The sequence below is a fragment of the Saccostrea cucullata genome, unplaced genomic scaffold (assembly GCF_032062105.1).
Source record: "Saccostrea cucullata isolate Sc308-1 unplaced genomic scaffold, CSIRO_AGI_Scuc_v1 ctg3229, whole genome shotgun sequence".
In the NCBI taxonomy this organism is placed as follows: Eukaryota; Metazoa; Mollusca; class Bivalvia; order Ostreida; family Ostreidae; genus Saccostrea; species Saccostrea cuccullata.
This window is the reverse complement of record NW_026925664.1, coordinates 82,758-107,370: the sequence shown is the minus strand read 5'-3', so window position 1 is coordinate 107,370 and position 24,613 is coordinate 82,758. Positions and strand designations below refer to the sequence as shown.

Genomic DNA, 24,613 nt, shown 5'->3' with positions numbered 1-24,613 from the left:
ATCAGTCACACCCATCGTCTGATCCTTGTCATGATCGGAAAATAAAGGAAAAATCCGTCGTCAATTTAGTGTAAAAATAATGGACTTACTATTAGTATGAAAAAAGTCAGTTATTGCATTTGACTCAATGATAAATTGAATTTGCTGACAATGCTCCACCAGAGAACTTGCGAAATGACTTGCTAAAAGTCCTGTTAAATCAACTTCTTTGTCAGTAATTTTCCTCGTTTTCAAAATTACCAAGACGTAAAACATGCTCATGCATGTCAAATAAAGTGAGATTTATCAACCTCGTATGCAGGTGATGAGGGTATACTGCTGTATAAGTAAGGGAACGTGAGGACAGACAAGTTAAATTCATTACTTTCATAACATAGCTTCGTTGTTAGATTACCATCAACGACCAATGACAAGATAAATCGATGAGACTAATTCGTATATTAATTGCTATATCTATATCTTTATTGGTTAAGAATAGGATAGAAAGTACGTGCAATCATTCCTCGCATTTATTTCAAAAAGATTCACACAAAATTGTACATCGCAATTTTTTTTATGATTTATCAGTTATCAACAATACAACTCTTAGTTCAAAATTTTAATTGCCTAGAAACTGAAAATTAATTTCAAAAAATTAAAATTAGACACAAACATTTTCACGCTACATACACTGTACATGTAGTACAGCCTTTCTGAGAAGGAGAACAATAGGGACAGTACAGCATCAGTAAAAATTCAAAATGTGAGCACGTTTCTTACTTCATAGTGAACACCGGCCAAACGCTTTAATATTTATCACTCTTTATCCAACCCTATCTATTGTAAATTGATGGTAATTGGATAAGCTACTTTCAAATAAAACCAATCTACTAGATTAGAGGATAATCTTGATACATTTTTATGCATATGTGAATAGCATTGGTTTATGCTATCTTATTAAACTTTATATTTAGCATCATTCAATAAAAGAGCTCCAAATAATTAGGTCAGTGGTAAAATTGGTAAATCAAGTAGGTGACTCATCGGTACCGTATATATAAACTATTGAGTATAATTATAACATTTAGTGAACTTTGTAAATATCAGTATTATATTTATGAATAATAAAAGTGTAAAATTTGTATTGCATAAAATTTTTTAAAAAGTCTTCCGTCAGACCATTTACTCTACATGTAAAATCCTATGGCTAATTCTTTTTCATACATGTATGTAATTCTTGTTATTTTACATAGCAAATTTCCTGTTATGAAAGAAAAATGTGTCTATGATTATTGAAGTACATGTAAATATCAACCAAAAAAAGTTTACATTAATTTACAAAGAAAGATATATCTTGCCTTGTAGTGCAATGTTTCTCGTATTATGATTATTATTGACAGAAGAATACTTAGGTAAATCAAACAGAAAAAAAATCGTACCATGTTTAAGTTTTTAGCAAGAATTGCAGCTGATACCAAGACATAGTTTTAACTTTTGTGTCGAAAGAGGGCTTCCGTTTAATACTCAATAATTTGTGGTTCAATATTCTACTATCACAGAGGGCCCACTCTACTTGTTTTTATTATGGAGTTTTCTGTTTAAACGAAGAAGCATCTATTTATTAAAAACTAAGATATTAAACGGAAGCTCTTTTTTGATACAAAGGTTAAAACTGTGTCTTATATCTTTAATTATAAATAAAAATTAACTCAGTATTATGGTAAAAAAATTACTTGAAATATTTTACTCAAAACATTTGTATTCAATTGTTACTAAGGGTTGAATGATCTGACGTTTTCCTTTAAATATTTCAGTGAAATAAGAAATCACGTTTTCTCGCTTTAAAAGTAATGCGACCTACTTGAATAGAAATCAATATTATCTTCTTTTTCAAAATAATGACCCTGATTTGTCATTTATTCCAAAATTAGAGTACAGGTAAAGGTTTGCATCATGCAAACCGAAAGTTAGGGTATATATTCATTTAAGATAGTGTGTTGGGTTGTTCAAACAGGTAGGTGATGTTTTATTACACGTACATATATTAAAAGAATCAAATCCTCTTATTGGCATGAAGAAAGATAAAACATGTTTTTACACAACCTCATTGCAATATAATTTGTCCCAGACAAAACATCGTTCGTTATCTCTTAAAAATTCATGTATCCTTTCTAAGCCATTTTCCACCTTTACCCTAACCCTCGAACTACGTGCTTATTCTTTTTTTTAAATCTACGGTTCATAGAATTTTTACAAATTTAAAAGCTAGATGTATTTATTTGATAATTTTCTATTCTTCTTTAGTATAAAATATTACAAGGTTTATTCATTAAAGTAATGTGTTTATACATGTCACAAAGCTCTCATCAGATTTATAACATTTCATTTTTGGCCCTCTGAGAAAGTGCAAAAATTATTTTTAAAACTAGATACAACAAAACAAAGTGCAACGTAAAACATTAGTTAATACTTGTGCACTTTCTCTCTCTATATATAAGAAATTTAACAGAATAATGTTCAGAATGAAGTTAATCTTTTTTCAGACTTGAGCTTTATGACTCTCATAATATATCGGGATGGATCACATACCTCGCCTGTCAGAGACAGTATATTTAGGATTGTGTCGTGAAGAAGGGAGTCCTACAGAAGTGAGGATCAGAAGAGAAGTGATGGACACTGTGGAGGTGGTGAGGAAACCTCTGTATATCATCAGGGGACTTGATAGAATGAAGAGTGGAAGTAGACGTGAAGGATTCAGATTAATTACTTCAGATGAAGATTTTATGTTCTGGCCTCCCGACCATAAGGTGATATGTGATTTCTCTCAGATCAGTCTCTACCGTATCCCACACCACACTGTTATCTTGATGGAGTGTGATAATTTACCACCAGGATTTACCAGACTTAACCTGATGAGTCAATCACATCAAGCAAATATTATTTCCTCCTGTGTTGAAATAAATAACAGTCTTTACATTTCAAGTAGATTATTCAGAGAAGAAAATTTGCTATTCGTAAAGACATCAAATTTTCCGATCCCTAATGCTGTCCAACAAGGACCTTGTTCTACGTTTTCCTTAATCCTTGATGTAGAGGTTGACGGTGCGTTCTGCTTACAATCTCATCACTGGCCTACGTCAGCACTACCATGGATACAGAGATGTCGTGAACAAGGCTGGCCAGATCAGAATGTTTTTTCAGAGATATTAATCGGAGGATTTCATGTTGTACCTATTGGAAACACACCTGAAAATGAACTAGAATGGAGAATCTCATTCTCTCGAGCAGAACAAAAACTCGTTTATTCAATGAATCACTGTCAGTTTTTGTGTTATGGTCTCTTCAAATTGTTTTTGAAAGAGGTAATTGATATTCTGCCGAAAACATCCGTTCTCTGCTCATATTTCATAAAAACCATTGTCTTGTGGGTCATACAGACCAATGTGTCCTTGTCTTGGACACCTGATAACTTATTGTCTTGTTTCTGGGAAAGTTTTAAATTGTTGTTGTACATGGTACATAATGGGGAATGTCCAAACTTTTTTATTCCACAAAATAACATGTTTAGAGTGAAAGTCACTGGTTCTGTACAAACCTCATTGTTCAGTCAGCTGTATTGTTTGTATTGTAAAGGTATATCATGTCTTCTATTAAGTGAAACAATCAGACCATACCTCAATATTGCTATATTAAACAGAACACTAAGAGTTCCTAAGTACGAGAACATTATTTCATCTACCACCAAATTGGATGTAACCTTAAGTTTAGAATTATCTACATTTATTATAAGAGTTTATTATTTTTATGATTTTGATATTTATATGAAACAAATACTTAGTATAATTAGAAAAAGGCCCACGTCGTATCAAACAGTCTCTATACAAGTTGTCACATCAGATTTTCTACGGAATACCGTAATGCTGTTACAGAGTTGCATATCTCAAAATGAAACTCGTAATAAGATATGCTATAGGACCAAAGTAGCTACATTGCTTAAACAGTCGTGTAAATTTGGATTTTTATCTGACATTCTGTATCTTGCCATGAACTTTTGCAGAACACGTAGATATGAAGACTCACTCAGTTGTTTACACAAAGCACAAGAGAAATTTTCATTGCCGTACATCATGTATATGAATCAAGTTAATTTAGAAATGTACAGTTATTACATGAAAAGGAACACCCTGAGTACTAGGATGAGGAAAGCTGTAATGGGAAATATCAAGCTACATTGTTTTTACACTTATATCGATGAACTTGTGTTAGAGCAGGAGATCAGTAAGAAGCACTGTATACTTTTATTACAGATCCCACCTCTAGTGATTTTACACATGTTGTTTATACTGAATCACCACAGACTGGGTAACACAGTCAGGTCACAACAATATCTACAGGATCTACACACTTTGCTGCTCTATGATGACGGGATTCATGTACCTCTTATCTTCAGAGATATTTCATGGCAAATACTAGGAATATGTCAAAAAATCTTTGGGGACTATTCAGGGTCTCTCCGGTCTTAACAATATTCTTTACAACAAATGCCAGTTCACAAGCTTCAAGAAGCAACATTGTTAAGAATAAACACTCTCCCAAATGTAGCGATCTGACTATTTTTTTGAATAAGTGCATTTGTTTACATTTTTAAAAGTTATTTAGAACACTGATTAATATTTCCCTTAGGACACTGTTTAATACAGTTTATCCATGTGTTTACTGTGTTCTGTTGGGTTCAGTTGTTATACCTGTAAACCAATGAGTATTAATGTACATATTCCTTTTAGATAATTGAGGGACTTATTACTTTAATTACTTTTTAAATCTTTTCTTTAATGATCATGGACAAATTATTCAAATACCCATATTATCATTTAAACTTTTCTGTAACAAAAGTATTTTTTGTACGTTTAAATGTTTTTTTTCGTGAATTAACATATAGAACAAATTCGAATTCACTTTGTTATGTTCTTTGTTGAAATCTAAATGTGAACTGACTGAAATAAAATGCAAGTACATAAAATTTTGTTTTTTGATTTTAATTATCAAATTGCATTTTTTTCCCCATTCTACGCGGCTGTTCTGGTCTGGCTGTGTTGGTGTGTGACGTCAGTGGTGGGCACTAATTACATATACCACATGATGCCTTCTGTATTTAGAATCTTTTAGAAATTTTGAAATCACTATTTAAATTTTTTTAAACATCGAAATATGAAAATATAAGGAGTTGCTGTCTTGTTTTTCGTGCATGCTAGGGACCATCAACGGTAATTGTAAACACGGGTCTATCTATGTATAGCGGGCGAATTCCATATTGCAAGTAGTCTCACACTGTCAGGATTATGAACCATAAGGAAGCTCATATTGCATTGAAACAATAGAAATCTAAATCAGAATGAATATAGATCTCGAAGAATATTTGGTGTGGGATCAATTGCGAAGGTAAAGGATGAAGAAACTGAACTGTTAAAGTGATTTATTTTTAAAATCATTTCAACATATTAGTATGAAAACAATGAAGAGGACATAAAACAAGGAACCTGAAAGTTCAGTGGAATAAAGTGCATTCTCCTGTTGATAAGTAACTCGCGCAGCCAGCCTTTTGTGTTAACCATGTTTATGGTATTCCATTTTCAATGAGTAGCCTCGCTTTAAATTGCTCATACTCAGATCAGTCCAAGGTCAAATAATTTAGTTGTTAACCAGCCTTTATCCTATATAGTAAAAAACCACAGATAGAAACAGACTCTCAGATAGGCAGATTATTTGAAATGTTTAATTCTAATTTCACCGGGTCCAATGGTACGTGAAAAGTCAGACAATATCTTAAGACTGAATAGCTCAGAAATTAGATCACTGGCATGCTACGCAAAAAGTCCTTTGTATGAGTCCAGTTTGGACTTGCTTATTTTAACCCTCCTCGCAAGTAAGTTATGGCTACATATGGAGGTTTATATGCAAAATATCTAATGAAATTCCATATTTGCTCTACCTACGACACAGAAAATGTTTTGACTTGTTTTCTAATACATTCTTGGTACCCACGACATGTGATAGCCAGTACACATTATGACGTCATATTACGACCTCCACTACACAAGTTTATAAGAAACATTAACAACATCGCTTTGGCGCAAGGACATACCTTACTTTCTATAACAGAAACAAGGTATAAAAAGACGCAGGATACCCAAAGGATTTAAGATATTGCTGCACAAATGTCGGCACTGCAATTGTTTAGTTGCTATTCGTGCAGTTTTAAATTTAAACAGGGTAAAATTCACAGTACAGTGTAAGTTTCCTTATATTTTTATCGATTGAGCAAGTACATAGGATTTGTGCAGCAATTTTATTAATTTTAAGAACATAATCCGTAATATTATACATCGTTTATTTTAAATTAGATAGGATATGCCCTTGCGCCGACATGATTTTGTTGATGTGATTCATTACCTTGAATGGGAGAAAACATTGACGTCATAATATGACGTCATAATCTGCATTTGCATTAATAAACTGTGGGTACTAAGTATGTATAAGAAAGTCTATTTGAACTTTCTCTGTACACAAAATATACAATTTATGAATTTTTATTAGCTCATTTGCATAGAAATATCCATATTTAGCCTTAACTCACTTGCGCTGTGACGTGTTGACCGAGATAAATCGAGTCGACATATTAATTAACCTTACCATAATTCACTATTTTAAAACTAAAAAACTTTAATATTGTCAATAAAGTGTGTGTCTGAATCTTGATTTTTAGCCACAATAATTGTTTTTCTTTTCTCATGAGGAAGTATAAGAATAAATGTACCCCATACCAACATAAAATTGGGTCAGCTTATATGGCTTTTATTATCAACAAATGATGTTCAATTTTTGCTGATCATTAGATGAATTAAGCCTTTGTTAGGAATTGTTTATATTAAAATTGGTTTAAAAATGCAATTGAAATTGTGGCTCTGTCCCTTTAAACATTGCAACAGAGATAAACACATGTATTATCCAACAGTGTCACACTGAATATGTTATACAGTAAGAGAATGTACGATGTCAACTCAATGTCATCAAACAGTGGGTTGTAGAAATAGTTAACGATGTTAGTTGAGTAAAGAGGGGTGTCTAAATTAGGAGACTGGTATTTTACAGCGATGTCGACAATATCGAGAAATATCGTTTATTTGACATAACTGTTTTCTGTAACAAACGTATTTTTCCTTTTAATTGTAATATTTTATCTCAAATTCAGATATAAAACGAATTTAAATAAATTCTTTTTCTGATGTCCTACATTGAAATATAAATGCCATATAAAATGCAAATACATGTAAATAGCATTTTGTACATTTACTTTAATTGTCAAAATGCATACTTCCAATCATATGCAGTCGTTCTCGTGCAGTTATGTTTGTGTCTGACGTCAGTGGGTGGCCAATGATGAAATTTTGTATTTAGAATTTTTTTAAGACACGCAGCTATGTTAAGGTTACAACCAAAGTGTTGAATAATTATTTCTTTGTTAGGACAGTAGGATTCTAGCAGCACTTTTATGGTACATAGATGTTTTTACATAATTATTTTTACAAATTGAAATTAATTATCCCCGGGGTAGTATTGAACTTTTCACTTTTTAATTAAAGCAAATTTTCTAATTATAGACATCACGTGATGACGTCATGATATGTTACTTCCTGTAGTATAAGTCCTATTGAAGTCTATAGAATGCATAATGATTGGAAAAGTTTTATTCATGACTTTTCCGATTTATAAGTGTTACAATTTATAAAAAAGTGTTATTTTGCCGAATTCTGATCTGTGTGCTGCCTTAAAAAACCCACTCATCTTTAAATCTATATTTCACGATTTTATTTCATATACTGATATGCAAATATATGGAATCATGGTCTACTTTTGTGGGGTTTGCTAGGGACGATCAACGATAGTTGGAAACGTGGTGCTAGATATGCATGATTGGCGAAGTCTGTAGTGGAAGTTATTTCACGTTGCAAAGATAACGAACTCTCTCTAAGGACCCTCAACAGTGCATTAAAACAATAGAAATCTAAAGCAGATTGAATATGGATCTCTTAGGTGTGGGAATAATTTTCAAGGTGAAGGGAGAAGAATTCAAACATATTTTGATACCAAATATTTTATAGCATACCTTTTAAATTCTCATTAAAACGCAAAATGAAAACAGTGCAATTTTAAAAAGATAAGGCTATGAAACGTTGGATAACGTCACATAACGTTATTGATATTTGGAACGTTATTGTTACTTAATAACCCTTTTGTATCAGTGAAAAATTATTTTTTCTACATGTATTCTAGTTTTTCAATGTCTTTCCCCAAATTTTAATTAGATTGCAAGAAGATAGACTGCTGCATGAGTATACAATCAAACAAGTTCCTACTCTGAAGTTATCTCGCAAGGCATTCGTAACAAGACGGATATTTTCCAAGGGGGGAATAACAGTATGTTCACAGAAATGACCGAGTATTTACCATTGCTTGCAAGGGAGTAAAATGAATAATTGTGTTCATGTAGTAAGGTTTTATGGATAAATCCCGGTCAAAGAATTAATGAACCAAACCATAAGTTCACTATCTGAATTTAGATTTTGAGCCACAGCGAGTGTTCTTCTCTGCTCATGAGGTTTTTGAATAAAATCTAACTCATGCTAACATTGAAAAACTAAGATTATAAGGAAACACAATAATTACCCATCAGCATTGCTTTCAATGAAAAATATCATATATTTTTAATTTTACCTTCAGAATATTTGACTGATTAATCAGCGCTATAGCTCTAAAGTTTCTTCTTGACAGCAGTGTTTTTTATGAAGAAATAAATTTTACTCGCAATAAGAAATCATGTGCATAAAAATATTTTTTTTCATGCATCTCATCAAAGTATTCAATTACATTGTATATTCTTTTGCAAATGTGTTTTAAGAAGCAGAACATTTTTTTTATTCTAGGGATAAAAGCCTGTGGAGCTATGCAGACATTAATAATGAATTTTTTTCTTGGAAAGGACAGAAATCAAAAGGAAATAAAATCCCGTCCCATGATCAGATGAAATCTAAGTAAACTGAACGATGCATGAATTTCCCTGGTCTTTTTTCTAAAGAGGATTTCTTTAACGGCAATGGATGAATGTATCGTTTTGGCAAGAATATTTAATACTAGTACCTTGGGCTGTGGTTATAGACATGGATTACTGTATCCTCAGCTGGTAGATCACCTGACTAGTGAGAAAGAAGTCTCAGATTTCATTCAAGATTAATTCCTACATTTTTCTCCTTTCTAGCTTTGGTGCCTTTAACCCCCTTCCCAGCAGTCACGCATTTTAATGCATATACCATTTCCTATTTCTAACGCAAAATCACGCACATACCGTTTCCCCTCAATCACGCATTTTCACGCACTCTAAAAAGTTCATTTAATTGTTAATTTAATGCTAATTTACTATTATTTTATACTTGCAAAAATCTCATCAAAGAAGAAAAGTTATTTTTGTATTAAAAAATAGCGTCATAATATTATTTACGCTAAACTTTAGAGAAACGTGTACCACGGTAGAAGGTGCCTGCGGGGAAATGGTAAATTTCTATTTCTACGACGTGAACATTTAGTGTATGTTGCATATCAGTTCAGTATGTTGTAAAGAGTTAAAAGTAAACTTTCTTCCAGGAGTAATGGTAAATTCTTTTTTTAACTGGGGACGGACACGCAAACACAAAACTAGGAAGATTGTGCTTTGGCAGTGGATATCGTTCTACTTAGCTCCGTTGGTCGAGCACTGGATTGGTGATAGCAAGAGCAACAACTCTTTGTGTAATAATAACTGATAGCTAATATCCAATTCTGCATTTAAAAAAACACTTTTGCAACAGAACAAACGCAGAAAAATGTCATATTCTATTCTATCTTAACAATTATATTCGCAAATGCAAATAGCAGCATCAAATTAGATTCGCGGTATCCTGAAAATACATTATTTTATTATGTTTAACTAACCATAAAAAATACTGATAGTTACTTCATCATAATTCTGTTCATGTGGAAATCATGCTTGTGTAAATACCAAAGAAGCCCTGCCATATCACGTGAGGATGCAAAGTTGGATTATTCTCTTTCGTTTCTTTTCTCTAAGAGAGATTTAAAGTATCTTAAAATTTTTGGAGCACTAGAAAAACTCAGAAAAATAAAAAGACCCTGTGAAGAAGTCAGAAAGGTAACCACAAATGAAAAAGCCGTGATGTGTAAGAGGCTATCTAGCACCTGAAGTATCCATACTGTACCCGTGAGACTGAACAGCTTAATGGAAATAAGCAGCTCTGAGGTGTTCTCTTTAGATTTTCTGATGTTTTTAGCAAACTTTATGTTTAAAAGGGTAAGAATAAAGAAGACCGTATTAACTGTACAAATGAGAGTCAATGGAACAATAAAGGTGACGATGTTTTGAGTAAGGTTTTCAACGAAACACAGATATTTTCCATAACCGGAGTTACCTTCTGAAACAAATGTTAAAAACACATTAGTACCAATAACAAGTAAGGGTGTGGAATAGCAAAAGATGGTGTAATAAGTAAATGCCATCCTGGTATTTTGACCAAGATTATTTCCAGTGAACCTTTGCAAAGCAAATGTTCTGAACATATGAAAAGAACAGATAAACAGGCAACAACACAGGGAAAGCCAGAAATAGTGCAACATTACACCGATTACCTGACATAGCAAGGTCGATCTTTGCACAACATTGGCTGCTGTATAAGTTACTTGCATACAGAAAAGAGAAAAGGTTGTGCTCATTATATTCAAACCTGGAAGAGTGCGCAATCCGGGAACTTTCATGTAAATTACAAACAAAATCAACAAGGACACGATGCTGATAATGTTTAAAACAGTTGTAAAGATTTCCAGGGTTTCGGTGTATTCGTGCGGAACACTTTTGATGTAGTATTCGTCTGACTTGACACAAACTCGAAATCTCCCGTTGAAATCTATCACATAGTCGCCTATGTAGAAGGTTTCTTTAGTCGTTTTTGAAGAAATATAACAACCCTTGCTGTCAACTTCAACTTCGCTTGTGTTTAACATTCTCTGACGACATAAAAGTAAATTACTTACATAAACTAAGGTTGATGGAGTCATATAAAGCAACGATCTATATTTTTGATCGATGAATAGTTCATGTATATCGGGTAGTAAATATTTTTGTGATTTCAAAGATTTGCTGAAGTTTGACAAGCTTATGCCTTTTAGCTCAATTGAAATGTATTCATCGTCTTGTGTTTTAACATTCACGGACAAATTGGATGGGAAATCTATGAGATATCTTTCTACCTTATCCCTATCAAACGATTTAAGGTAAGTCAATTCAAAATATAAATTCGCTTGCAGTGTAAGCTGAAAATACCCCTCACTGAATGTTAATACAATTGGCGCTATTGGTAGAAAGAAATATTCGCTGAAAACAATAGTGCTGGTAATTGAAAATCGTAGACTTAAGTTTTTTTCAACAGATTTACCAGCTAGCCCAATAAGCCTGTTGGTATCATTGCTTGTTGATGTAACGTTTAGTTCACATAGTATATATAGTGCATAGGTAATTCGTTGTGGATGTCGTATGACAGGGAAACACTCTTCTCCAACGAAAATCCTCCCGGGGTAACATACATCGTCCATATTCTGAAATAAGAATAATATTTTTACTTAAGTCACAAAGGAAATATCATACAATTATGGTCGTTGGATAAGGTCAACCCCTAAATATACAGACCTCAGAGAAGTCATATCGACCGATCACTCGAGGTCAATTTGCTTTGACTAAGGTCTATATAATTATCCTAAGGATTGTATAAATTCAAAATGCAACAATAACGGGTACTAATTTTCCTTTTTATCAGATGAAAAGAAATGTTTAAAATTGATCCATCTTTTTATGCCAAATAATTTTTTTTTATGAAAGACATTGTTATGTCATTTGTACTTTGACGTCAAACGCACGAATAGCAGCTGCAGTATATGATTTAGACACATCTAAAAAATACAACTATTGTGAGGTCAGCATTATTGTTTTATTGTAATTTTCTATATCTTCACATGTAAAATTTGACAACCATCCTTGCTATGGGCGTCATGATTTTAACAACCTTAAATCAACACCTTAGCAATTTAAACTTTTTGGCCTTGTGGTTTTTGAGATTTCAAAAATATTATCTCCAGTTGAATAAGGGCACGACCTTGTTGCTTGATGCTTTTTGTCATGTTAAGGTAAAATTGACGTAGAAGTTCTTTATAAGAAATCCAAAAAGTAAAAAAAAAAATAACAAAAGGAAGAACAAACAGCCAAACGGGCTAAAGGAAATATGTGACCTGAAATGCTCACTTAAGCTTCTGCTTAGATGAGCTAATAGTCATATAAATACGAGGGTTGTTATAAAAGTTCGTAGACAGTGTCATTCAATCTTTGTTATGTTACTTAGTACGAATTTAAAATAATAACAATAAAATATGAAAAAAACATTTGTTTTGTTGATGTGCAAAGTTTCATTCCATTCGATTAAAAAGAAATCAATTTACTTCATTTCAAAATTAACATGTTTTGTTCTCGCGGAGCACACTTAACAGCAATGTAACGTCAAAACATAGCGTCAAGAATTTTAAAAAAAAAACTATCCCTATACATTTCACACAGTTATCCAATATCTACTAATTAAAACATTTTTCTAATACTTAACATTAAATTTATATTTAACAATTATTTTCGATGTATAATTTCACTTGTTAGGGTTTTGATTTTTATCATTACTTCACTCCGCTTTCACAGGATTAGCAAATCTGAAGCGCACATGTCTTTATAACAGACATTTTTTTCCATAGGGACTACGACAACATGTGTTGAGAAAAGCTCACAATTGCTTACAGCTCAGGTGAGCTAAAAGTAATACCGTATAAGTGGAAATTTTAGCGAGACGCAAACTAAGCGATTTGTCCTTAAAAAATTAGTACTTTATTCTTAGCGGAGAAGAAATTTTAGCGATTTTAAAGAAGCTATAGCAAATAAAACGCAGATAAATTTATAACAATATTTAACTAAAGCAATTTCAGTACCCTTGCTAATAATGCCAAAATTAAAGTCTCGCTAAAAATTCGGCTTATACGGTAATGATATCATCTTAACTGTTTAAATCAATTCAATTAAGAGGCCATGCCAATAAGCATTGAGCTTCACCCTATATAGACATGGAAAGTGGAAAAATTCAATTTTTGCTCAAATTTTGTGAATATGATGCATATGATTAGTCTTTCAAAAAAAATATATCTACCCGGGCATATGACCTTTTGTTTCCATGGCAACCAGAGCATTTTGTCATACTTATCAGAGAAATATGTGGACTGGCCTATCCTGTTATAATTCATATATTTGACATCAAAACTCTAGGTATAATTTAATAATGTGGGTCATAAATTGCTTTGAACTATATTTCTCTATTTTATAAGTAAAATTTAATTTGTGCTTAATTTTATTGAGATTTTACCGGTAGAATTATATCCCATAAAGAGCTATGTGGTTTGCAAATGCTGTGCATCTTTAGAAATTTCTATACATATCTTTAGAAGGAGTATGTTCTGTTCAATATATTAAAGAAATAAAATTGGGTAGACTCTTAAAATTTTAAGTAAAATATCAGATCGAATTGTTGGAAACTCAATGAAAAACGATCGGATTGCCTCCCTTGCATGAGCTCTCTAGTAAAGGAGACCGAAAAGAATGGAACAGACAACACTAGAGGAAATGTGGGAGAAAAGGGAAAATTTTTAACTTGGAATAGTTGGGCAAAAACATATAATGGTATGTAAAATATGTATTTTCTATGTACATTTGTGGGTAAACTTTTGATAAGTTTATCTATTTAAAGCAAAGGTAAAGATTAGGAAGGTACTTTCAGATTAATTTCTCTACTCTATTCACTCACTGGGGCCACAGGGACTTGCTCCTGGCGTGTAAAAAATACCTAATAAAAAAAACGATAGGCCTATACTATAAAACTACATGTAATTTTATAGTATAGGCCTATCGTTTTTTTTTTATTAGATATTTTTTACACGCCAGGAGCAAGTCCCTGTGCTGCGGCTTGTGTAGAGAAAATAAATCAGTCCAAAAAATTAGTACCTCGGAGAAAAAAAAAACACTTTTTCTCTGAAGTACTAATTTTTTTAACCGATCTATTTTCTCTATACAAGCCCCTGTGATACAATGTGATACAGATATTGAGTGATGAAAAGAACTTACCGCCTTACGGGTAATTAAGAGCAACCTGTTATGTGACCACTAATTAATGTTTAATTCTGCAGTTGTTATTTTACTCCTTATACAATTTAAGATAGATAAATGCTAATAATGATATGATATTTAAAATAATTCATACCTATGCTATTTGTGTATTAAAGAGATCATGAGGTCACACTATTGGTAAGACTAAAGTCCCATACCATGTATATACACACATAAATCATTTTAACTCACCTTAGCTTCTTCCCCATTTATAAATCAAAGTTTCAAAACCTAAACTATCTCCAAATCTGAGTTTTTCATAGTTCATAGTCTTTCATAACATCAATGGAACAAACTGACAAAATATTATCATACTTAACTAGACAAATGAGTTTTTTTTCTACTAATTTGTCAAATGACTAGGGATTAGGAATGGTACATGTACCAATTCAATGTGGAAAAATAGCATCAAAGTTTTTTACCTTTAAGTTTTAGATGAAATGTATTACTTAATCAGGTCCAGGAAAATCACTATATTTAGCTATATATGTAAATCTACCTATATAGCTTTATTTACCTATAAAATATAGCTATATTTAGCTATTTTGGAATAAGTTTCTGTTTTATAAAAAGCAGACAAAAAGTCGCATAATGAGGCAGTATTAGTTTTCAACTTTGAAACGGACTGAAAACAATTCACCAAAAACCCACCTATAAAAATGTTTCTCCTTTTGTGCAATTGCAATCAAAGATCTAAACGTTTTGGGGCTATGTATAACAGTTAATCTGTGAGTAAGCAGCTACTTTAACAAAGAAAAGCAGTTTTCTTCAACAAGATAATTGATTGGTAATAATTGACCACAATGCAAAGCAATCACACTTAGTCATGCCTCACCGCACTTCCAGCTATCCAAACAATAGAGATGCATTTTTTGGTTAAAAAATGTTTATAAGAGGCAATGTTTTTACTATCTATGCCCTAGGTTGTTTTTATCAATCCTTTTAAAAAATATATCAGCCATAATTTACATGCGACTTTTTGTCTGCTTTTCATAAAATAGAATCTTATTCCACAATAGCTAAATATAGCTATATTTTATAGGTAAATAAAGCTATATAGGTAGATTTACCTATATAGCTAAATATAGTGATTTTCCTGGACCTGTTAATGACACAAAGAAAAGTTATTCTACCAAAAAAACAAAAAACAAAAAACCAAAAAAAAAAAAAAAAAACCAAAACAAAAACAAAAACAAAAACAAATTGGAATCTGTAAATTCTATATGAAAGGAAGTAAGATTTATTATGTTTAGGTACTTTATAAATCAATTTGTTTGCTAATGAGTGTTATTGTACGTAAAAGTGCAAATAAAATTAATGAATTAAAAAAAAACAACTGGGATTACAGTGTACAATTCCAAAATTTATAAAAATTTTGAGATAAAGTAGTCAATAAATTATTTTATTTCCACCATACCCCCTATCTTCAGGAAAACAGACATCATTAATTCATATTATTGGCTTAAAAGAGTCAAAATATACATGTGTAAATAATGTGACAAAGGAATTAAGTAACGATTGTCTTCGAGAATTGAACCACCCCACTCCATTTTTAAAATCCAGAACTCCTTAAATTTAGATTAAATTTTGAAGCTTGTTCATCTGCATTGTTCCACTGTCTAACTGATTCATGCTAATTATTTTCATTGACTAGTATAGTTGGAATTGCATACATATATAATGGTTATGCAGCCTTCACAGAAGATAGGATGTACATATACATTATGTTAATCCTACTATATGTATCACTTTTTCAGGAGTAATACATGTACATAAACTTTGTTCTTTTTGTTTTTTTACAGCAAAAGGTAGTTGAAAATAACATCCTGTTGCTCTAAAGAAGCCACTGGAGGAAATCTAGTCCTGTGTCTTGTTTCGAACAATAATTTAAGTTTCAAATATAATTGTTTTACCATGTTCCAAATCAATTGCCACATAGCTGTTTAAAAACCAGTCTATCCCCAGAAGTGAATGTGAAGGAATGGAATGGAGGACTATGTGTGTTATGTATTTTATAAATATGATATGGAGAGTTAATTCATGTATGTGCCCAAATCACAGGTGAAACTTCCCTGGACTCTTTATATTATTTTTTAGCATTTTTTTAGCATCATGTCTGTATAAACTAAATTTTAAATGAATAAATATTCCAAGAATATCATGTTTTTTTTTAATATTGAAAAAATCTTGTATTTTTGAGCTATTAGGAAATAGGACTTTCAAGAAAAAGTAGCCACCGCCGCCACTAAAATTTTATTTTTGATTTTTAGGATTTTCCAAGTTAAAATGGGGAATTCGGGAGAACATTCTGATTTTATTTATTACCAAGTATTTTCTTAAGCATGTTAAGGAGTAGTTGTCAAGAGTTGAAGCATTATTCATAACACATAAAAGAAACTTCCTCCCTAAAAAAATATGTTCATAGGACATGAATGCCCTGTCGAGGTTATATTAGTAATGCAACATGAAAATTTGTATAAGTGTGCGAAAGAACTATATGCGGTATATTGCATATGTTTGCCCCCACAAAAGTCAAATTTTGAAAACTTCCTAAAATATGCTGAATTCAATAAATTGTACGAGAAATATAAATTAACAGAAAATATAATAGTACCAGAGCAGTGTATTCACAATTTCTGTTTTTATGACGTCACAAACTAGTCCGATTTTATATCCTTTTTCAGAAAGAGGACAAAATGGACAAACTTTCAACAATTTAAGCTTTAAAATTTATAGAGCGCATGTATGTTCAGGAACAATATTGACATATTTCATTGATATTATCATTCTACACATTATATCAACATATTTATCCTGAACACACATGCGCTCGGTGACTTTTATTTAAAATATAGACGAAATATGTACATTTTTCTGCAAAATTCATAAAAAACTGAAATTTACGTCATATTTGTGACGTCATTACGTACATATGACGTCATTACTTATGAAATTATTCAGTGCTTTGAAGTCAGCATATACTCCCCTGTTTAAGGACTTAATTAAATATTACTCCATCAAAGTTTGATTTTGGGGGGCAAATGTTGGTTAATACCGCATATAGTTCTTTGATCAGAATATTACGAAAGCCCAGAAGGCTCATTCGAGATTCGAAATACGAGATTCGAAATTCGAGATTCGAAATTTGAGTTTCGAGATTCAATATCCAAACTAACCAATCAAAAGGCGGTTTGAGATTCAATTACTCCCCTTTGTTATTTTTTATTATTAAGAAATCGTTGAGTATTTTAATACCGAGGAGGTCATTTGATTAAATTTCAACTCAAGAAAAAGTGTTATATATTATCAAAACAAAATTTAAAGAAATATTGGATTATGGTTTGCAAAATATGCTTAATTAATTCATAATAGCTTCTTAAATGTCATAAAAGATTTATATAAAGAATATATATACTTCGTGTTATCTACTTTCGATACAGGGTTGTTGACATAATAGTAAACTTAGATTAACCGTACATGCATCCCATCTTTTTTGCAAACATATTTTTTTTTACTTCGAAAGGACGGTTGCCCCCCCCCCCCTACATGTACTACGTTTTGGTACAGTGGTGCCATAGTCAAAGAAGTTTAAGTAGTAGTGTATTAAAAGAAATTAGGTACTAAATGAAGTTCGACCCCCCCCCCCCCCCCTCTCCCCTGCCCCCTTTCACGCCCGAAATAGGATTTTCGGGTTTGGACAAATTTTTCTGTGTTTTTATTTTCAGGTTTGAAATAATATTTTTGCCTGCCCCCCTCCCCCCAACCCACTTTCAAAATCGATGCTTCGTCTCTGTAAGAATTACTACTATGGTTTTCAAGGTGGATAGTGTTTGTGACACGATATTAGAAAGTGGCCAGTGACCAAGTTTATGAAACCAATAGACAGCCCATAAATACGGATGGCTGAAACATGTATGCTTAATAAAGATAATGACCCATTTGGAATAATAAATAAAAAAAAAATGTTAATCCCCCTATCCCCACCCCAACCTCGAAAAATAGGGGTTATCATGGTAATTGGAAGTTATTTTTGAATGGACATAAGCATAAAGTTACTGTTTTCTATAGTATATTACATCGGAAAAATATTACGGGAATGACCAAATGGGGGGGGGGGGGGACAAATGTGTGGTTATCAACATTCATTGTTAATCTTGCGATGCATGGATACAATAAATATATATTCGATAATTATTTAAAAGGAAACCGCCCGGGTCTCGCAAGATACATAACCAATCAATATACAAGTTCATAAATCTTCAAGATCATCGAGTTCTTGATCTTTATTTTCATGCAGATTTTTGTAAAATTTTCTAAATTCTTCCAAAATCTCTTGTTATTTTACAGATTTGCCATCATTATTAATCAAGTTGTTGATATTCTTATTTACGTTATTTCGTTTTTCTAGGGCACAAAAATATTTTGTAGGTTTCCTAATAGAGGAAACACATAAAAATTTAGTTTTCAATTACTTATCTTGGTCTAAGGCTTTGATAACTTGAATTAATTAAAGATCATAGATACAATACAGACTGGAATTTAGTGTATATTGTATCAAATAGTAGATAAGTCTAGCTAAGCTGCAGAACTGTGGCGTTATTGTTTCATATTTTAGTCTCTGACCATAGTGTTATGGTCAAAGATTCAAATATACTAGTAAAACCATAACACTCATTTCATTGGGAAGGGGGGGGGGCACAGCCATACATTTTCAGTTTTCAACTACCAAAAATTTCTTGACAATCAAAAAAAAAGGCATCGGACGTTTTTATTGAGGGGGCACAAGCATATTGTAGTTATGATTTCTATAGTATTTCATATATCGCAAAATTATCGGGGGTGGGTGGGTGGGGGGGGCAACGTAAAGAAAGGTACCCTCATTTGTATTTCATATAAATAATAATTTTCTCCCTCATCAATGTTCTTATTAAAAAAAATGTCGACCTAGTAATTCCGCAACTCAACGATAAGTCCATATAATATTCTATATAAGTATCTATTGTTTTGTTTAATGAGGAAAAATAAGAATTTATATATATTTTCCAAAATGTAGCCCAAAATTCCTTTTTATTTCGTTTTAATACATATATCATTTTTTCTTGCATTATCATTAAAGCAAATGACCCATTTGTTATGAATATATTCAACGATTTCTTTATAGTTAAACATAATAAAGGGAAGTAATCAAAGTTGAACCTGCCTTTTGATTGGTTAATTTGGATCTTGAATCTCGAAACTCGAATTTCGAATCTCGAATCTCGAATGAGCCTTCTGGGCTTTCGTAGAATATCTTGAATAGTGATGCAGTTGAATTGCTTACATTAGTATGTATCAGCATAGTGATGATTGACACTAATTTCAGAAAAGTGAGGTCAAAGTAAAAGCTAAGGTCAAGAAATGTTGATACAGTTGAAATGCTCCCATCAGTATGTATCAGCATATGAAGTTGAAAAAAAATATTATGAATGGGTTTCTTTAAAACAGATTTAAACACAATTTGATGAAAGTGAGGTCAAGGTAAAATGAAAGGACAAGGTCAAAAATGTTGATGCAGTTGAATTGCTTACATCTGTACATGTGTATGTATCAGCATTGGAAGTTTGGTAAAAATATCTTGTATGGTTTCTTTGAAACTGAGCTTTGAACTGAGCTAAACTCAAAGTGTGACGGAAGGAGGGACAAAAGACGGACATGTCAAACGCTATTGCACCGGCTTTATTCATTGCAGGGCATAAATTAAAAAAACAAAAAAGGGGGGGGGGAGTTGTAGCCTGAACTCTAAGCATGTTTTCACACAATGTGGTCAAATTAATTTTTGCTAAATAATTTTTAGTCTAGTCTGACATGAATGAAATAAGCAAAGCTAAGGGGGGGGGGGATAAAATAGATTTTTCATTGCATTTTCCTGTATAAAGTGCTTTCAGTACATGAAGTAGTGTATTAAAGGAGAAACTTTAAAAGGGGAATTAATCATTACTGTTCTAAATGGGCTTTTCTGTTTTATTTTTTTTTTTAAAAAACTTTGCTGTTGTTTTGAATTCATCATCTTAAACACTATACTGCATACTGCAGGGCAGTTAAATCATTATTGATGTTGAAGCATCAATATTTAGTGTGGACAAAAGGTTGATCATGATGAATTACTTTGCACATGTTTCAAATACTTAGTACGTGTATTTCAACAACAGGCCATAACACTTAAAATTATTAACTTGGACCTCAATTAAGTGACCGACCTTGCTGCTTTGGTCAAGGTCAACAGTAGAACATGAATTTCTCTTCTAGAATTGTCAAACAATTCACAAACACTGTGTATCAATGTATGAAATATTCAAAGCAGGGTTCAAAATATGAAGAACCATGTAGATTTAATTAAGAAATTATGAGACATAAAATATGTAATAAAGAATAGTTTGACCTTGAGGTCAAAGGTCAAGGTGAGGAGAAGGTCAAAGTAATGTATGACTCATTACCTTTTACAGCTGAACCCATGTGAAATAAGAATATATATTGTTTCTTAAAGGACAAATTACTTCTAGTTATCTGAATAGTTAACAGGAAATCATCTAAAAATACCTAAATTTGCTTATTTTTAAATCTCCATGGCAACAATGTTTTTCAAAGTCGACCCAATTTTATTTATTTATTAATTTTTTTGATTAACCAAACACTATTTTTTTTTCTTGAACTGTCTAACAGTAAGTATACACCTGTGAACCTACTATTAAATGAAACAAAGATTAACAACTTCAAAGACCATGCAGTCTGAAAATTATGAAGCAAAATATAAAGAGCAACATATGATAAATGCCTCAAATGGCCCCTTAAAATGAATATCTTTATTTTACTTTACAGTGTATATATAGCTTTAATTTGTACAGCTATACATGCAACCTTTATTGGTCATTTTCAAATTGATCAAAATGCTGATGATTTAGAAATATTACATCATAAAGTTCACATTTTCCCGCCATTTTAGCATATTTTGTATAAAACTGCTTATTTTCAAGCAGTTTTTCTTCCAAAAAATATAGAGCACATTAGAACAAACTTTATATTTTTACCAAAGATATATCTATCCAATACTAATTACTGACAAATTTATATTTTTACTAAAGATGTATCCATCCAATACTAATTACTGACAGAAAAAGTATGTATGTTCTACACTGCACTCTGTTTCCAATAAGACAAAACATTTAAAAAAAGGCCTATTTTTGCCTTTTTTGGTTAGATAGCAAAAATAGCCTTATTTCTCATGTCATTTACAGCCAGTGGGTGCATATAAATATGAAAAATATTCGGAAATATTTCCAATATATCCTCTTCTTCAAATTAGATATTCATTAAACATATCTCAATATCATTCTAAAATGTTGATTTTTTTTAGGGGGTCAAAATTAACTCTTATTATATATAGTCCTTGATAATTTGACATTGAAGTCAAAGGTCAGGGTGAAAAGAAGGTCATGGTATATTATGACTCATTTTCATTCCAGATGCACCAATCTGTAACATTTAAAATGGTTTCTTATAGGATAAATTATTTATAATACCATGAACTGTTCACAGGAAATCATCTATAAATGCCTAAATTTGCATATCTTTGAATCTCCATGGCAACATTGTTTTTGATTGTCTACCCAATTTTATTTTCTTAATTCGTTAATTAACCCAACTCAAACAACACCACACTAAAGAGTTTATAAGTAATTGCACAGCATTTTTTAAAAAGCCTTTCAAAAAATGGTGTAAATTCAACTATTTTTTTGTTCAAATCATATGTCTTCTTCTCATCACCATAGCAACGTACCGAAAAAATGTAATCATACTTAGTTGGTAACCAAAGAACTTAGAATTAAGTCTCCTTTAGGGAATAAGTAATTGCAAACAATCTTTAGACAACATCTTTGTGCATATATACTCTTTTATGGTAATATTTGCCTGTTTTGAAAGTAAAAATCTATTCTGGTAACTAAGGAAATGTTTTTTCTTGGATACGACAGTGTCGTTATGGTTGAAATCAGTATTTTTGTATTTTTTTGTTTAATTGTGACAGAAATAATCCATAAACACTGATTTCAAGAAAATTAAAGTTTTTGACTTTCCATTCAAAGCTAAATGCTTACTAGCATGGCCTCTTAAAAATCAATTAATAATTACACCTTCCTCATTTTATTTGAAGTAAATATTAAATTTTCTTGAATTACAATTATATAATTACCTTGACTTTTCTTTTAAATAGTTGCTGATTTATGCCTATCTTCGGAAAATATAATTCTCGCATTAAAGGATTAGGAAATGATGCTGTTGTGGTCCCGTATTTCGGCTGACAGTCGGTTACGGTAGAGAGCGTTTTATTCTTTTGTTTTTCATACCCCTCACAGTGAGAACAAAACTGGTTTCTAAACGGATGAACTGAAGGGTGATTTCTAACATCTGGTAGAGCCAAACATGCGTTTTCAAAATTTACATCCAAAGTATTCGATTCATTGCAAACTTGTATGTGAGCAATTTCATTTGAATTACACATTAGACAAAATTCGTTTTTATATATTCCGAGAGGCACGAATGCTTGGGAACTGGACTTTTCACACATCCATTTTACAATCCCTTCTCCTTCTTCATGTGGACAGTTCCATGTTGAAACTGACGGTTTGTCATCACATGTGATCAATTCGGATGTCTCATGGAATACATCACACATTTTAGTCTTAGCTTGCTGAATAACTTGACTGAAATTCATTAGATACATAAAACTGAATTGGAATTCGCAAATAACGATGAGGTCAACAATTTTATAGGGATCGTGTAGTAGGATTTTATCTTCCACTGTATAATTTGTATTACACAGAAAACAGAAAATGTTTCTGTAAGTAATGTTTCCCGACAAGATCAGAATATTATAATCATGACGATTTTCTTCGCACAATCGTTTGACGTTTTTATACTCATATGATTTCTTTAGTTTTTTCAGTTCCATATCATTTTCGTAGCATTTTGAAACAACAAGAACACTTCCCTCTGTTTCAATTGTAGGAAATGGGTAGCCTTTGTCGACGCAGTCCACCGGATGAAGAAATGCTGTGTCAATGCAACAAGTGCACTTTCCACGAAATAGACAGTAATATGAACAATCACATTGTCCTACTTCAGTCAGGTTTCGAACACTCTCAGGTAAGAGATCTGGTCTACAGAGTCGATAGGAATCAATTGCTGCTATCGTTTTCGAAAGCTGAACAAGATCTACATTATTGTTCTGTTCCACTGTTTCAAACGGAAAATGAATGTCACTCTTGTTAGAATCTCTTATCATTCTAAGAATAGCATCACTGCTGAAGGTTGAGTTACGAAACGTAAGGTGGAATCTTTTCTTGGTGTGCTTGCCATGTAAGTAACGTTCCTTTATACTTGTTGAAAAGTCAGAGAAGTGATAACGTAATATACCTTTGAAATCACTGCCATGCCTTGAGTCAGCCTTCTCTAGAGTCCGTGGGGGATTGTTACATTGGAAACAATAGAAATTTTTGTACGGATACGTGGCGGCTGATAAAGAACTTTGTAGACATTTTTGTATTGTTTCATTGTTTTGTGATGAACAGGAGTCTACGTAAGGTCCATTTCTGTTTAACTCTTTCAATTTGCACAAATAGCAGAAAATATTCTTATGAAGTCTGAACTGAAGAATGTACGAGGATAAGCAAGCGACAACTAAATCTTTATCATCCCGGCAAGAGTGATTGAAATACTTATATGGATTAAAATATATCGGTTTGATAATTTCCTCCATACTAGCAGGCGGAGAATACAGGACAGTTGTTCGTAAGGTTTTTGAAAGCAATATTAATTGTTCGAAAGATTCAATAAAATTGACAATTGAAATATAGTATAATTCCATGGACAAATCCCAATCGATTAAATTTTGATCTATTTCCCTGTGACAATATGCACAGAAAACATTTCTATAAGAAATGTTACTAATAAAAGAGCTTACTGGAGTATTAGAATCAAAATCGGCGGAAACATTTTCACATTTTTGTTTTTCTTCTTCGGAAGCAGATTCAGGACAGGTTGTTATTATCACATACGAGGGCTCGAGAGTTTGTTCTTCTCTCTTTTCCATATGAACGTGAGGGGTATCTAAAATGGCTAATGGTCTTTGAAAGTATTTATCAGGACAACAATTCATGTCCTGGAAGCAGGAATCTTCACAGGAACAAGGCAGACAACGCTCTAGTGTCACGTGAGGTTCATACTTTCTTGTACCTGGCCAGTCAAAACACATGA

At 32.1% G+C, this 24,613-nt stretch overlaps 1 protein-coding gene across 1 annotated transcript; it reads left to right on the top strand.

The window, feature by feature from the left end:
* The first annotated feature begins 2,555 nt into the window (after positions 1–2,555).
* LOC134269545 (uncharacterized) lies at positions 2,556–24,613 on the top strand. The gene is made up of 3 exons (XM_062751747.1): positions 2,556–3,341; positions 23,366–23,503; positions 24,503–24,613. Exons 1-3 carry the CDS (start codon positions 2,556–2,558, stop codon positions 24,611–24,613), a joined length of 1,035 nt encoding a protein of 344 aa, XP_062607731.1.

Excerpts from the sequence above, each read along its gene's own strand:
- LOC134269545 (XM_062751747.1), top strand. The coding sequence starts at position 2,556 with ATGGATCACATACCTCGCCTGTCAGAGACAGTATATTTAGGATTGTGT. Across the intron at positions 3,342-23,365 it reads TCAAATTGTTTTTGAAAGAG|GAAATGGGTAGCCTTTGTCG; the intron begins GTAATTGATATT and ends TTTCAATTGTAG. Across the intron at positions 23,504-24,502 it reads CAGGTTTCGAACACTCTCAG|GACAACAATTCATGTCCTGG; the intron begins GTAAGAGATCTG and ends AGTATTTATCAG.